Consider the following 14,338-nt stretch of genomic DNA (forward strand, 5'->3'; position numbering starts at 1 on the left):
CCACTGCAGCTTTTCAAACCGACACCTACTCGCAGGTGTTGAAGATGAAATCAACAGCTGCAGAGCAGAATATGAGATTCGGAGGCAGCAGAGCGACGTAACCGTCTGACATGAGTTCAAATAAGTCATGACCCCGACGCCACGAAGGCCTCCAAATGATTTCTGGTCCAGCAGAGCGACTGCAGATCTGTCGGCATCTCAGGAACAATAACCCAAATAATGACGATAATTAATAATAATAACAGTCCAACAGGTTCTCCCTCTCTCTCTCTCTCTCTCTTCCTGTGTCATCCTGCTTCTTTCCAACAGTTTCTTCACTTCGCTGACTTTCTCTACCTCCTGATTCAGAAGAGAAACCTGCGTGTTGAGTCTGCACAGTGTGAGACTTTCATAGACATCAGTGAGAGCAGTTTTCCCAGCTGACAGCGGGTCCCTGAACGTATCCCGAAGCCATTTTTTCCTCCAGCGTGGTTCCTGCTGTTCTCCTCATGATGTTTCCAGACTTTACAAAGTGAAAAGGTGAAAACAAAAATTTCCTCAGATGAAGAGAATTAACTTCTTGAGTGTTACACCCCAAACACCTCTGGATCCATCTGCGCATGCTGCTGATTATATGTGCTGCCACAAAAAGTTGTGAAGTGAGTTAGAGAGTCGAGAGAGTCTGGAAAGAGTATTTCTCATTTCACAGGATTACCCAGAAGGCCGTGTTTCCTCACCTCCCCCTCAAGGCTGGAACACAGTTTGTCCAAGCTGTAGGTGAGCAAACCTGTACAGGTGCTTTCATACTTATTATCTCAGTCTCATTTCAATTTTTTTCTATTATTATTGTGAATCATTTCAATCCTGTTCTTGTACGTACTATTTTTAACATGTTTGATCCCTGATAACTGTTAGCTACGTTAGCTAGCCACATGCTAACCAGGAACCAATTCTGGCACCAGTTCATAGTCCATGAAGCCGATATACTATGAATATATATACCAAGAATATGTCGTCTGATATCAGCAGATGTGAAAACATTTTGTTTTTACTGAACGTTATGCAGAAAGACATGATTTAGAATGATCACATTTCCAGTTAAGTTTACTTTTCAGTTCGGGGTAGTCCAATAATCTTTATGATATTCAGCATTTTTCTTATAAATTATCAGTATCAGTGTTTTTTCTATCAGATTGCTGATAAAATAAACTAAGTTAAAATGTGCTACTTTGGCTCTGATGCGACATCCTCTCGCACGACGTCCCGCCCACAACACCGCAGTATCTGATCGGTAACACGTCACACATTTATAGCCTATAAACACACTGAGTAATCTGGATCTGCAAAGTAACTAGTAACTAAATGTATCATCTTTCAACCCTGAAAAAAGCCGTACCGGTCGTTTCCAGAGTTTCGGTGCATGTTTGTCAAGTTTATTGTTAATCTGTAAAATATCCTGCCTCCATTATATGTCACAAGTGTTTGATCACCATATAATTGAGGGATCACTGCAAATATGCGTGTGTCGGCTGATATATCCATATATCAGGATTTTTTTACTCCCTGATGTCAGTATCGACCCCAAAAACTGCACATCATAAGTAGTTTTGTACAGAGATCATGCTCCCAGGGGATGAAATGACTTTGGTGATCCTTTGACTTTCCCTCTAGCGCCTCCACGAGGTTCACATTTTCGGTTTTGAGTGAAACGTCTCAACATCTTTGGATAACCCTGACATTTGTACCTGTGGCTCTGCTTGGCCCGTTCTGACAGGGAAACACAGGACTGGTGACCCTGATGGGACCGAACACGAGTCACATGGGCTCTGAAATTAAAAAGCTCATCTCTGGAAACTAATGAGAGGTCAAGATGTAAAGTGTTATGCAGTGATGGAGCTGTGTGATCATCTTTCTCTGTTTCCTGCCTGTGTTCGTTATAACAAACCCAACACAGAGCAGCTGAAAGCGTCGGCATCAGTGTTTGAGGTGGCTGCGGTGACTCAGCCCGAGCCGGCAGGAGGTCGCTGCCTCCTGGAGTTCAGGCCTCGGAGGAAAACCCTGCAGCTGACGGCAGAGAGGATTCAAAGACTTCAAAGGCAAACGGACAGAATGGATATTTAATCTACGGTTGATAGGATTATCCAGCCGAGGAAATGATTATTTAAAGACATTTTGATATTTCCTACATAATGCTGCTGGAGTGGGATCGGGGGGGGTTCAGAGGAGGAAGTTCCAGGGAGGAAAAAGAGTCGGGTCTTTTTGCAGTGATATTATGTAAATGCTCCTTTAATCAGTGCCAGCTTCTCGCTGCCAATGAGGTCACTGACTCTGCTCTCTGGGAAACTCTGCTGTCATCTGCCAGCTGGCTCGGCACAGAGCGGCTCAGCACGGCTCAGCCTGGTGGAACGAGCCACCTACGAGTCAACCCACCTGGGCTCATTACAGAAACAAACCACGAGGAAAAACCCAACTGCAGCTCCGAGACGTTTTTTTTTTTTTTCTGCAGGAAACGAGCCGCCGCAGAGCTCTGGACCACGTGTCAACGATTGATTATGAACCGGGTCGACGCTCCACAGCAGCTGATTGTCACCTGGAGGATGAGAAGAGGTGAGCGGGAACAAAATGATGCCCCGATGGAAGGAATCAGGATGCTGGAGGATTTAACGATGTCTGTATTAAGACGGAAACAAATAAGATCAGATAATAATCATGACGAACGATTACTGAGTTTCTCGGCTTTAATGCAGTTTTGTTTTGTGGATAAGCTTCAGATTTTGTCCAATAAACATGTTCAAGTGTTAATAATACGGAAAATTTCTGCATTAAAATGTCTAAAAATGACGTGTGTTGGCATTTCATGGAGCCAAAAATTACATTTGTCTCAGAGGCTTCATGTAATTCAAGACATAAAACATCTTCTATCCTTTAAGATATGATATGTAACGCTTCTGCATTAAAGGTGCAATATGTAAAAATGGCCACCTGTTGAATGCATACTCTAAACAGATAGCTGACAGCATACAACCAGAGTGACCCCTGACTGTTAGCTGCTCAGTTAGCCGTGTTAGCTAACTCGGGAGCGTCGGTGTTAACACAGGAGCCGTGGACCGCCGGGGCTAGCTAGTTAGCATGCTAGCTTCAGTTGATATCTCTGCAACACAGCACGCAGATGTGAACACGAGTGTTTCTTCACATTCTGTTGATAATGTTAGTTTTTCTTGTGTTTTAAAGTAAAAAGATTGAACATATTGCACCTTTAAAATGAAGATGTGCAGTGGCTGTCTGGCTCTCGAGTTATACATTTTGTTGAACGTGTCCCAGAAGTTTCCAGAAAAACATCAGATGATACATCAGAGAATGAGGAAAGAAGTCAGCGAACATGTTATAACTTAAATTCAACACCATGTCGTACTTTTCTATAATATTATTTTGATTATATTGTGCCATATTTCCAAATGACTTCTTTTTGTGGTTTTAACATGTATCTTATTGACGCCCTGCAGTCGTCTTACAGTCACGTGGAAAATCGAGGTGAAACGACCTCCCAGCAGCCCACGGGACCTCACAGTCTGAGGTGGCGAAGAGGCTCGGCCCACGCGTCAGCTGTCTCAGAGCTCCGCCCCTGCAGGTTAACACACACCTTAACCTGCTGCCGAGTGCGACTCGGAGGGGCGGTTACAGTGTTTTTCTATCCATCTGTCCCCGAGCCGCTCGGCACGCAGCGGGCAGATCTGCAGCTGTTGTCATGGAGGCAGTGATCCCGTCTGATGTCGCAGCCATCAGTGCACGTCTCTGCGGGCCTCAGGTGACAAACATCAGCAACATCTGTTCGCGTCTCAGCAGCTGGATCATCACACTTACACAGGTGACATCATCAGAGGACGCTGGGGGATACCGCAGAGGTGTAGTCTCTCCTCCACTTCTTCTCTTACTCCTTACTCTCTCCTTCCTCTCATCATGCGTCCTTCTTTCCTACCTCCTCCTTTTTATTTATTTTGATCTCATTCTTCCATCTTTTACTTCCTCGTTTCCTCCTTCACCTCCTCCTTTCCTTCTCTACTTCCTCTTGGTTTTTCACTGGACAGGAAGGGTACGAAAATGTAAAGTAACTAAAGCTGTCAGATAAATGTAGTGGAGTAAAAAGTACATGTTCTCTTTTGAGATGTGGCGGAGAGGAGGAGTCTAAAAAAGGAAAGCACAAGTACTTAAGATTTGTACTATCCGACCATATTGTGTTTTAATTGTTATCCCCATAGCAACCATGTTAACAGTCTGTCGTTCAGTGTGATAGAGAGAGAGGGTTGAAGCGAACAGAAGGTTTGCAGATCTCTGTTTGATGTACGTTAGTGAAAAATGAGAAAATAACTGAGCTTTTTTCGTCATGTTGCTGCACGTTTTCTTCACTTTCAGCAATCTGCAGCAAGAGAAACCAGTTTCAGGCGCGTGTGGCAGAAAACACAAGCAGCCCGAGCTGAACGTTGGTGGAAACTCTGGAGCAACCGGAGCCTCCTACAGCTGCTACATGCACATCTGCTTTAACCCCTAAAGGAGCAATTTGTAAGATATGGTCAGAGTTTTTTGTTTAGTATTATCAAAGACGTCTATGTACTGTGTTGCAGAGATGTCTACTGAAGTTGGCATGCTAAGCTGTTAGCCCCGGCCCGTCCTGCCGCATAATATTACTTGATAGTAGTTTCAGCTGGCAGATCTTGAAGCTTTTAGTGTCATAAATTAACAAAATTAAATCAGACAAATTCAACCGTTTCCCTCCTTAACTCATCGTGAAACACACTTCATTCAAACTCGGCATAAACTAAAACAAAACTCTCCAACACAGTCTTGGTTTGTGTTTTCCATTATCACCTCTGCTGTGGTGGAAATAAATCCTCAATTCAAGAGTAGGATGTTAAAAATGTTCCCGGCTCCACACTTACTTACAAATTAGACCTTGGAGGCGCAACCGGTCCGATACGTCCAGAAGGATGAGCAGAAATTTTGTGAATTTTACAATCAGACCTGTTTCTGCAGACTGACACTCAACAGAGCCGTGTAGTCCTCAAAGGAGTACGCCGCTGATCAAAATCCATGCAAGCAGAACCAGAGATGCTCTTTAAATCATGTATTCTTCTTCTTCACAGTCTGGCGCCTGATGCATCTTGACTGCCGACAGTCTGGTTGGAGAAATGTGTGTGTTATGCTAGTGTAGGCTAGGTAAGGAGCTGCAACAGAGGTCTGGCGAGCTCACTTCTTTCTAACTCCAGATTATTTTAATATTTTAAACTTCACACACAGCCGGCGCCGACCTCACACAACTCGATCCGGAGGCACTAAAGTTAAAGGAGTACGCCCCGACACCTGCCAACAGGCTAATTATTACAGATTCACAGTGAGGCTGTTTCACACCAGGAGATTAAACACAGACTTTTCTTTAAAAAGTCGTCCTAATGAGTCGTTTTATGCCGTGTTGAGATAACGTGTAAGTTAATTTGATCAAGACGACTGCATATTCAGTGACGTCGTGCTTCTCTAAAATCTGCTCATTAGAAGCTAATCAGCTATCAGCTCTAATCAATACTTCCTGTGATCATGGTGACTGTGCAGTCTGCGGTTCCTGAGAGCAGCTTCATACCATCAGACCTCTCTCCTGTTGATATAAATACATATTCGGGGCTGCTAATGAAGCCATTCCCTTGTGCAGCAGTGTGTGTGTGTGTGTGTGTGTGTGTGTGTGTGCGCAGAGACAGCAGCAGCGGCAGCGGAGATGAAAGCCCATTGATCCCACAGAGGAGCCACAGATGCTCTGTGCACAGCGTCTCGTTATTAATCTGAAGCCTTTAAACGCCTCGATTGCAGCCATTCTTCATGATTACTGCTGCTGCTGCCATTTACACACAGATTACAGCAGTGTTTTGCAGGCACAGGTAAATATGTAGGTATTACAGCAGCTCACGGTGACGGAGGGAGCGAGGGAGCGGGGCCGCCACGAGAGGAAACATCTCATTTTATTACCCGTGTTGTTGTGTTTGTGTTTTTTTTTAATACTGTGAAGGTGAAGTCGTGGTGGAGAAGCTGGTGTGTTTGTGAGTGTGGAAGAGGAAACATGAGCTGCAAGACGATGCTCGTTAGAGCTCAGATACACAGTATATAATCAATACACGGATACATCCTGATACACAAACAGAACTGTGTTGACATGAGAGCTCGACCCATACTGGATTTTTTTTTTTATCTGCAAGAACCGACACAAACATTTTCATCTACTCCCACCGTACAAGGAAGCTAAGACCCTGTGGATTAAAGGGAAAGTTCAGGTCTTTTGATGTGAGGTTGTATGAGGTACTTATCGCCAGTTGGTGTATTACCTGCAGTAGATGACCGTCAGCTTTCACCCAGCAGCATGTAGCATGGACAGGGAGGCAGAGCGTTGTACTGCTCTGGTATTTCAGCCGCCTAAAATAAGCCTCAAACAGCCTTTTACTTTGGCGCTACATTCCCTCAAACGTACAACGTCAGTATTCCTACACAGAAGCAGAATGTAGTGCCAACAAATGTTCAAAACATAGCGTACACTTACACAGATACATACTTTTTTAGGTGGGAGTTATTTCAGGTGGCTAAAATACGTCTTGCTGCTGTTAAAGTTTCAGCAGCACAACGAGCAGAGAGCTGCCGGTCATCTACTGCAGGTAACACTCTCACCAGGGATAAGTGCCTCATACAAACCCACATCAGAAGACCCAAACTATCACTTTAACTCTTTTTGTGATGGAAAGGTCCTCACAACAACTCTATCTACTCTAACAAGAGGCTATGTGTGCGCTAAACATTTTACTTCGGACTGCGTGTGAGGGTCGGCAACATAAAAAGCAGGATGCACTTTAAAACTCAAGCTCAGGGATGGATCGTTACTGCGTTCATACTTCGAGGCACTTACGTCCATGTTAACAGGTTAGACTGGCCATATGCTGATCTAGAGAGTCTCGCCTATTTCTACCACAACACACGTGTGTTTCTCAGCAAAAATAGACCTGAAAACGACCTGTAGACTGTCATATCCACATTATAGCAGCGTCTCACTACGGTTTTAATGTCTGTTAATGTATGAATATGTCACAGACATGAAGAAAATACACACAACAGGTGACGGGCAGTTTCTTACTTTCACTTTCACTTTCTCTCCCTCCCTCCATCTCTTTCCCCTCTTGTGCTTTCTCGCTCTTTCAGCGGGGTAAAGGAAAATCACGTCATCATATTTATTTGTTATTATCAAAGACAAACTCCGTGTAAATAGGACAGGCAGGAGCCGCCACGCAGTACACAGGCATCCAGTGTGTCCAGCCTGTTAGGTGACTGTGTATTTTGCAAGGTAAGTCAGGAAGTTAGCGTTAGCATGCCTCACGGCTAATGTGGCTAGTGTCTATTGTAGAGCGACGCTGGAGTGATGGTCAAGAGACACTGACACAAATACCGTAAAATAAATGTTTGATCATATCGCCCACTCCTAATCATAAAGATTACACGTCCTGCAGTCCATCACATCTGATGAAAGCACCAAGTTCGAATCCCGGCGAGAGTGTCTGGCTGCACAACGCCTTCTGGCTTCTTAGTTGCCGTTAAGAGTCGCAGGAGACACGTCTACGACAAAAGCCACAACTGATAAAAAAGATAATGTGTACAAAGCCCAAATACAGCAAGCTCCTCCCAGCTGAAATGTGTTTAGATGTGTTTAAAGTTTGATTGTTTCTATCTTCTGATCATCACTTAATGCCTCGTCATACAAGTGAGAGAAGAAAAACAGCTTCTAACCCAGAGCTCTACTGACACACACACACACACACACACACACCACTGTTCTCCAGCATACATGCAACCCTCATGATGTTCAACACGTCTCGTACGATCTAATTAAAGTCCGAGCTCTTCTCGCTGCGATAACATTTCAATCAGGGAGAGCCGGGTCTGATTACCTCACGGTGACCAGCCGAGGAGAAAACATCTTCGACTTCTGCTGTAATTACATCAAGAGTCAATTACACGACCTCTCATCAACGCACAGCGAGCAGGATGTAGAGCGAGCGCTTCACAACCGGCAGCACAGAAACCACAGAGGCTGTTCGTCCTGCAGCACTCTGCAGAGTTATTATCTCAGGAGGAGACACTTGCCGGGTTTAATCTGATCGTCATAGTAAAACAGCCTCTCAACATCTCATCACAAAGTTTTGGAAGCAGACATCCAGCTCTCGAGCTCTCCTACCTGACTCTCTCGAGATCTGGACGAAGGCCTCGACGCCGCTCTCTCCGTAGTTGCCCTCGGAGGCGAGCGTGGAGACGTAGTTCCAGCCCATCGCGGTGACGATGTCCAGCATGGCCTGAGCCTGGTAGGAGTCCGGAGGAACCACGCGGGAGAAGAAGTCGTAGCGCGTGTTGTCGCTGAGCTCCGGAGCCGTCGAGGCGTAGCTGATCTGAGGGATCTGTGGAGACACGGAGGGGTTAACTGTCAGACAGCAGCGGACATACTGTACGCACCTGAAGACATGTTGATGACACTGAGTCAGAACGATGCAAAGTTCAAACCTGATTCCTCCAAAGTCAAACTGACACAACGGGAACATACTTTAATCACATGACTAGACGATCACCGTGATGTGGTCGCCACGATCAGATAAACAAGTTCAATACTGTGTCACTGAACATTTAGCAGGATCATTTCATCAAACATTTCCTGATTGTGTTGATTAAAAATGTGGTCAGTTCTTTTAAAACACGTTTCCTGTTGTAAATAAAAGTCATTTCTAGAGATTAAATAAGGAAGAACGCTTCATATCAGCCGTAAGAAGAAAAAACACAACGTTTTAAGATTGGAAAATAACTTTTTTGTTTCATTTTGAAAGCCTGAAGTTTTTCACACAGACACTAACTGAAGGCAGGAGGGTGTTAAACATTCACAGCAGCTGGTTTGTTGAAGTGCATCCAGTGAGATGTTTAAAAGTTGTTCAGTGTCACTCCCGGACACGCTGCAGTATATCTGTTGAGATTTAAACAGATCGAGCTTGGACCTTAAATCCTGACCTTCCTCGCTCCTTCCTGTTGTTCAGCCCCCTGTCAGAGTTGAGTTAGCGAGCTCTGCTGTGTGAATTAGAGAGGCGGGCCGGGTCATAGATCCTGCAGCGGACACGCCGACAGGCCCGTCGGGGCTGGATAATGGTCCTTTAGAGAAGGATTGAAGGGCTGATTGATTTCACTTCAGTCAGAGGCCGGCATGTTTGGACCGAGCACCGCCGGACGCCTCATCAGGATTCACAGCGGACGAGGGGAGAAGACGGACAGCCGAGGGCCTGACAGCAATACAAATGTCAGTCAGCCCGACCCGCTCGGCGACAGGCGGCAAATTAAAGGCCTGTACTGTAAATACAAATCTGTCTGAGGGCTGACGCTATCAGAGGGCTGCAGGTTGAACCATCAGACGGGAGCTGAAGTTTATTTCTTCCAGGACTGAACACAAAGAACAGCACCGAGGTTCTGATGCTCCACTGAGTTTCTTACGTTTTAGAGACTTGAATGAATGTTTCACTGTTAATCTGATGACTGATTACTTTAGACATTCACGTCTTCTACTCGACATGAGTCCTCGAATTAACTGACAAAACATGTTGTTTGTAGATGCCCTTCAGAACAACGCACAGAACAAGTGTTTTCTGATCTGATTTTTCATCTACAGGATGAAAAACAAACGTGTTTTCTGGTTTGGTTCAGGTACAAACACAATATTTGTCCTCGTGATTTCAATAATGAGCACTTAGTTAATGTTTGGATCGACTATATTCATGTTTGAAAGAGCAGTTGGTAAGAAACTCCTCCTCACTCTGAGGACTAATCGTCTCATTTTTGTTGAGATGAGCGTCTCTGAGGGGAAATAACTGTATCCAAGATTTCAATCAAGTCTGAAAAACACACAACGACTTTTGGACACTATTTAAAACATTTTAAGAATTTCTTTCTTTCTTACCTTCCTTTAAACGTGATGAAATAAAATCTCTATCACTGGATTCTGAGACACATCACCCATTCAAGAGAAGATTCAAAATGTCTACATTAAACACAAATCAAGATATTAATTAATGCTAAATATTTTCTTTAAAACAAAGCTTCTTCTATAAGTTCAGGCCTTTCGTTCACATGTAGACAGCGTTTTAAGTCACTGACAGTTTAGAAACCTCCTTCCAGGATGAAGATACTCAGAAACTTGAGGGTGACGCAGACGCACACGTTTATCAATGTTTGTGGATCCTGGATACTAGATGCTGCGTCCTTTAAAGTTATATTTAGAAAGACTCAAACGGACATTGGTTATACAATGATGGAAAAGAGATGAAACCAGCTGCTTACAATGTTTTGCTGACAAGTTATCCAAGAAGATTCTGTCATACTTCACTGCCTCATTCATCGTCTCCTCTGTAGATAAACTACCAACCAGAGAATAAAATCTGCTTCCTGTTTACAACGACACCAAGTGCCCAGTGTCTGTGAACGGCCACGAGATATGATGTGTTTTTCGGTGCGTTGTGTGCACAGAGATTATTTCTGATACGGCGCTTACTTTAAATTGAATTCACACACATTCATGCACTCGAATTCAGTGAAGATGTAGATCTCAAAATAGCGTCACTGATGCACAAAGTATACGACAGCATGTTGCCAGACTGTGTCCAGAGGTTGTTCCAAATAAGAAGATGTCAATATGAACTAATGTAAAACAAAGATGTGTCTCAGTATACGGAGTAAATGATTTAGAGTGTAATCGACACAATAGATTTAAAAAATGATTTAAACACAAGATGATTAACACATTTAAAACAGAAGTATGAACACCAGAGTGTACAGTAAAATGAGTTTGGTGTTTTTTGTATTTAAAAATGTGTTTATTCTGCAGCTGACAAAATATAATTAATGTTAGAGGGGTAGGTGTAATAAGCTTCAGCCTGCACCTTTATGGTCCTGCTTTGTTTGTTTGTTTGTTTGTTTTCAAACAGATGTGGCAGAAAATAAAGTCAGACATCTTATTCGTAGACGGATTAAAGCTACACAAAGCCGGGGTGGAATAATCAGCTCATGGGACTGTTGTAATGATTGAAATAATATCTGTAATAATTAAACAGTAGGGAAGCACCGAGCAGTCAGACGCTGCTCCTGTGTGACCACGGTGAAGGCTGGGATCAGAAATCACGGTGGACACACACGTTCGTAAAGAAAAGTGTGAAATAACTGCAGCTGCATGGAAACAAAAGCCTCCATTAGCATTAATGATGCATTGTGGGCTGAATAAACAGCAGCATCAGTTTTTGATGCTCAGTCAGCTGCTGCTCCATTAAAACACATCAGCTCCTCTTATTATCATCACGCCTCCCGTCTTACAAGGAACCGCGCCGCTGTTCCTCAGTGATTTATCCCAGTTAATGTAAATGAAATGTTACTGCTGACCTCTTCCTGAAGAACATCACAGTGTTTGTTTTACTCACTACAGATACAACCATCCTGTGATACGAGCATGTGGAGCGAACATGCACATGTTCATGTGATTAATGCAGTCTGACCTCGGGTCTACTCACACTCCGAATCAAGGCGACCAATGAGATGCCTGCCCTGAGGTGCGTCTCATCGAATAATCACGGCGTACAAAACAACATAATGATTCGAGCTTTGTGGGTAAGAAAACTGACATCATATTACAGCAGTAATGATCGTGAAACTATCGTCGCACCGAGTTACAAATGTGTTATTAAATAAATTGCAGAGAGATTCTCAGGCAGAAATCAAACGTGTGCCCTGCTGGTGGCTTCTGAAGGAATCCCTGCCTCGACTGGAGGACTGCAATTTTAATTAGCAGCCTAATTGGACACCCTGCCGATCAGCTCGCAGCACACTCACATCTCCATCCTCACAATGGTGCAATCAGCGGCTCGAAAAACATCGCTGTGGGTCTTCAGCGTGGGGCTTTTGCTTTCACGACGCCTGCGTTTACTGTAAGAAATAAAGACAGAAACTCAAAACGTCTGAGCGGACCTGAAGCTGCAGACTCTTATCTTTAGCTCTGAGGCCATTTTGAGAAAACTCACTTGTCTGTTTTAAAATCGTTTTAATGATTTGGTTTTTACCTCATTGAGGCTGAAAACATAAAACTCACTAACTTTAGTTTAAATTCTGGTTTGGTAAAACGAGAACAAAGCAGGTTATCCAGCGCCTGCAAACACACAGAAAGCATCAACCTCTTTTGTGAAAAAACAAACAAAATAACAGTCGAGAACACCTAAACCGAGTGTGTATTGAGACTCGGTCCTTCAACTGATCTGAAAGATGCACATTAAGACAAATAAACACCTCTTTATTCACCTCTTTGCCATATTTGTGTGTATGTATGAGTGAACCACGAGAAATGTCTTCATAAAATGATCAGAAATCATCGAGAGGTGAATTATATGTGTGGGAAATTTATCACAACCTCAACACTACTTTTTAGACCAACCTAACAGAAGCGTCAGGTTTACTGGGTGACTCTCGTCTTCCCATAGAAACCATCATTAAAATCCAGAGTCCTCTTTGTCCGAGACAAGATCGAGTAAGTAAACTGCGGTCGATACCGAGATGAGAGTGAGACCTTGTAAAGGGTTGGGGTTAGGTACTCATCTCGAGCACCACAACACTTCAAGCTGACAACAGTAACGAAACACAAAGCAGGTCAGTGTCAGAAATATGACATCACAGTTGTATTCTGTCATTTAGGAAGTTTGTGCATCAACCAGGTTTTATGCACCAACTAATAAACAATGCAAATTTAAAATATCACAATAAAAGTTTTTACATTTGGCTGAGGTGGAAAAAATCACAAAATATGACAAAGTGCAACAGAAACAGACTTTTAGAGGATTCAGATTTTATAGGAAATTCTTAACCAAGTTGACTTATGTTGAATTGTTTGATATAATACTGATGCACTCCACTTGTTTACATTGAGACTGACTTTTAAGCTTCATTATGGACAAATGACGTGTAAAGCTGGAGACGTGTCTGCAGTGTGGAGGAGACTGAAGAGGCTGAAGGTCTCAGTGGGATAAAAACAGCTGAAGCGATCTGGACCTGGACCCGCCGTGAAGCAACAGCGGCTGCTGATGGACTTGTCACCTCCCGGCGGGCGAGCACTGCGCTGATAGATGGTGTCCTGACAGCGTTCATTACCCCCCCGACACCAGACCTTTACTTTGAGACCCGGCGAGCCGCATCAGACCTGGCCTCACGCCGAGGAGAGGTTCCTGTGAGTGGACATGTTCACACCTCTTCACCTCGGAGCAGGTTTGCCGTTTTTCTGCCGTCTCAGGGTGTTTCCCCGTGACAGTGATTGATGCTCGTCATCCCGCGACAGCCTCAAGCTTTCTGCCCGACTGCACGATGAAAGAGGAAATCCATCTGAGGTGACAGCGCACGTCCATCATGGTTCACTCTGCGCTCTGATTGTTTTATTTAAAGTTAAGCTCTATTTACTGTCATCCGTCTCTTTCCCGGACAAATAAACAGCTTCGCCCTCGAGGTAAAATCCTACATGACTCCTGCTGTCACTGCTCTGTTTCTCTTAATGTTTCTCTCTCGCTGGGATCAAATTGAATTCAGGGAGAAGTCAGAGTGACTCACTGCAGCGCCGAATAGCCTCTAATGCAAAGGACAAAACTCAGAACTTTCTTCTTTAAATAAACATTTAACCACCTCAGATAAGGAAGACGTGCTGTTTTACGCTCTCTGGCTCCTCTAATTCCCCAATAATTCTCTAAGAGGAGTTTATTCTGCATGCTGTCACCTCCGAGTAAAATTATTTCATAAAATGCACCATGTAAAACTGACAGTTTGACCCAGGGTCAGCCGACAGGACATGGTTTGTATTTATCAAGTCGTCTCAGAGTCAGAAACCAGTCCTGACCTGCAGTGACTCATATTTAGCTCTGCCTTTTAAGAGCAGGACGACATTATTTTACCAACATTAACATTCAGGAGAGCTTCAGGGGTTTCTGAACCCGTTATGAGGCACCAGGATGATGGAGGTCATCGTAGTTAAATAAAAGACGCCCTTCTGAGTGATGTTTCTGCTCCGACCTTGCGCTCGATGCCAAAGAGCGTCCATGTTCTCGCCACAGGAACTCTGATCACAGCCCACTCGCCAGGATAGAGTAGCACAGATACAGTCCAAGGTCGACATCTGCAGCAAACGTGACATATCACGTTCACATTATGTGCTTATTCGCTGATTTTCACATCAGGATGTGGAGCGGGTGGATATTACAGCAGTTCATACACCTGCCATCACAACTTCCATCCC

At 44.0% G+C, this 14,338-nt stretch overlaps 1 protein-coding gene across 1 annotated transcript in view; it reads right to left on the minus strand.

Moving 5' to 3' along the window:
- The window catches only part of grm8b (glutamate receptor, metabotropic 8b), a 167,416-nt gene that overhangs the window by 117,127 nt on the left and 35,951 nt on the right, over positions 1-14,338 (minus strand). The window contains exon 3 of the mRNA XM_084365414.1: positions 8,234-8,450. Coding sequence (XP_084221540.1) covers positions 8,234-8,450 — 217 coding nt within the window. The remainder of the gene's footprint in view (positions 1-8,233; positions 8,451-14,338) is intronic.

Source organism: Pagrus pagrus (genome assembly GCF_965226575.1).
Source record: "Pagrus pagrus genome assembly, chromosome: 10".
Taxonomy (NCBI): domain Eukaryota; kingdom Metazoa; phylum Chordata; class Actinopteri; order Spariformes; family Sparidae; genus Pagrus; species Pagrus pagrus.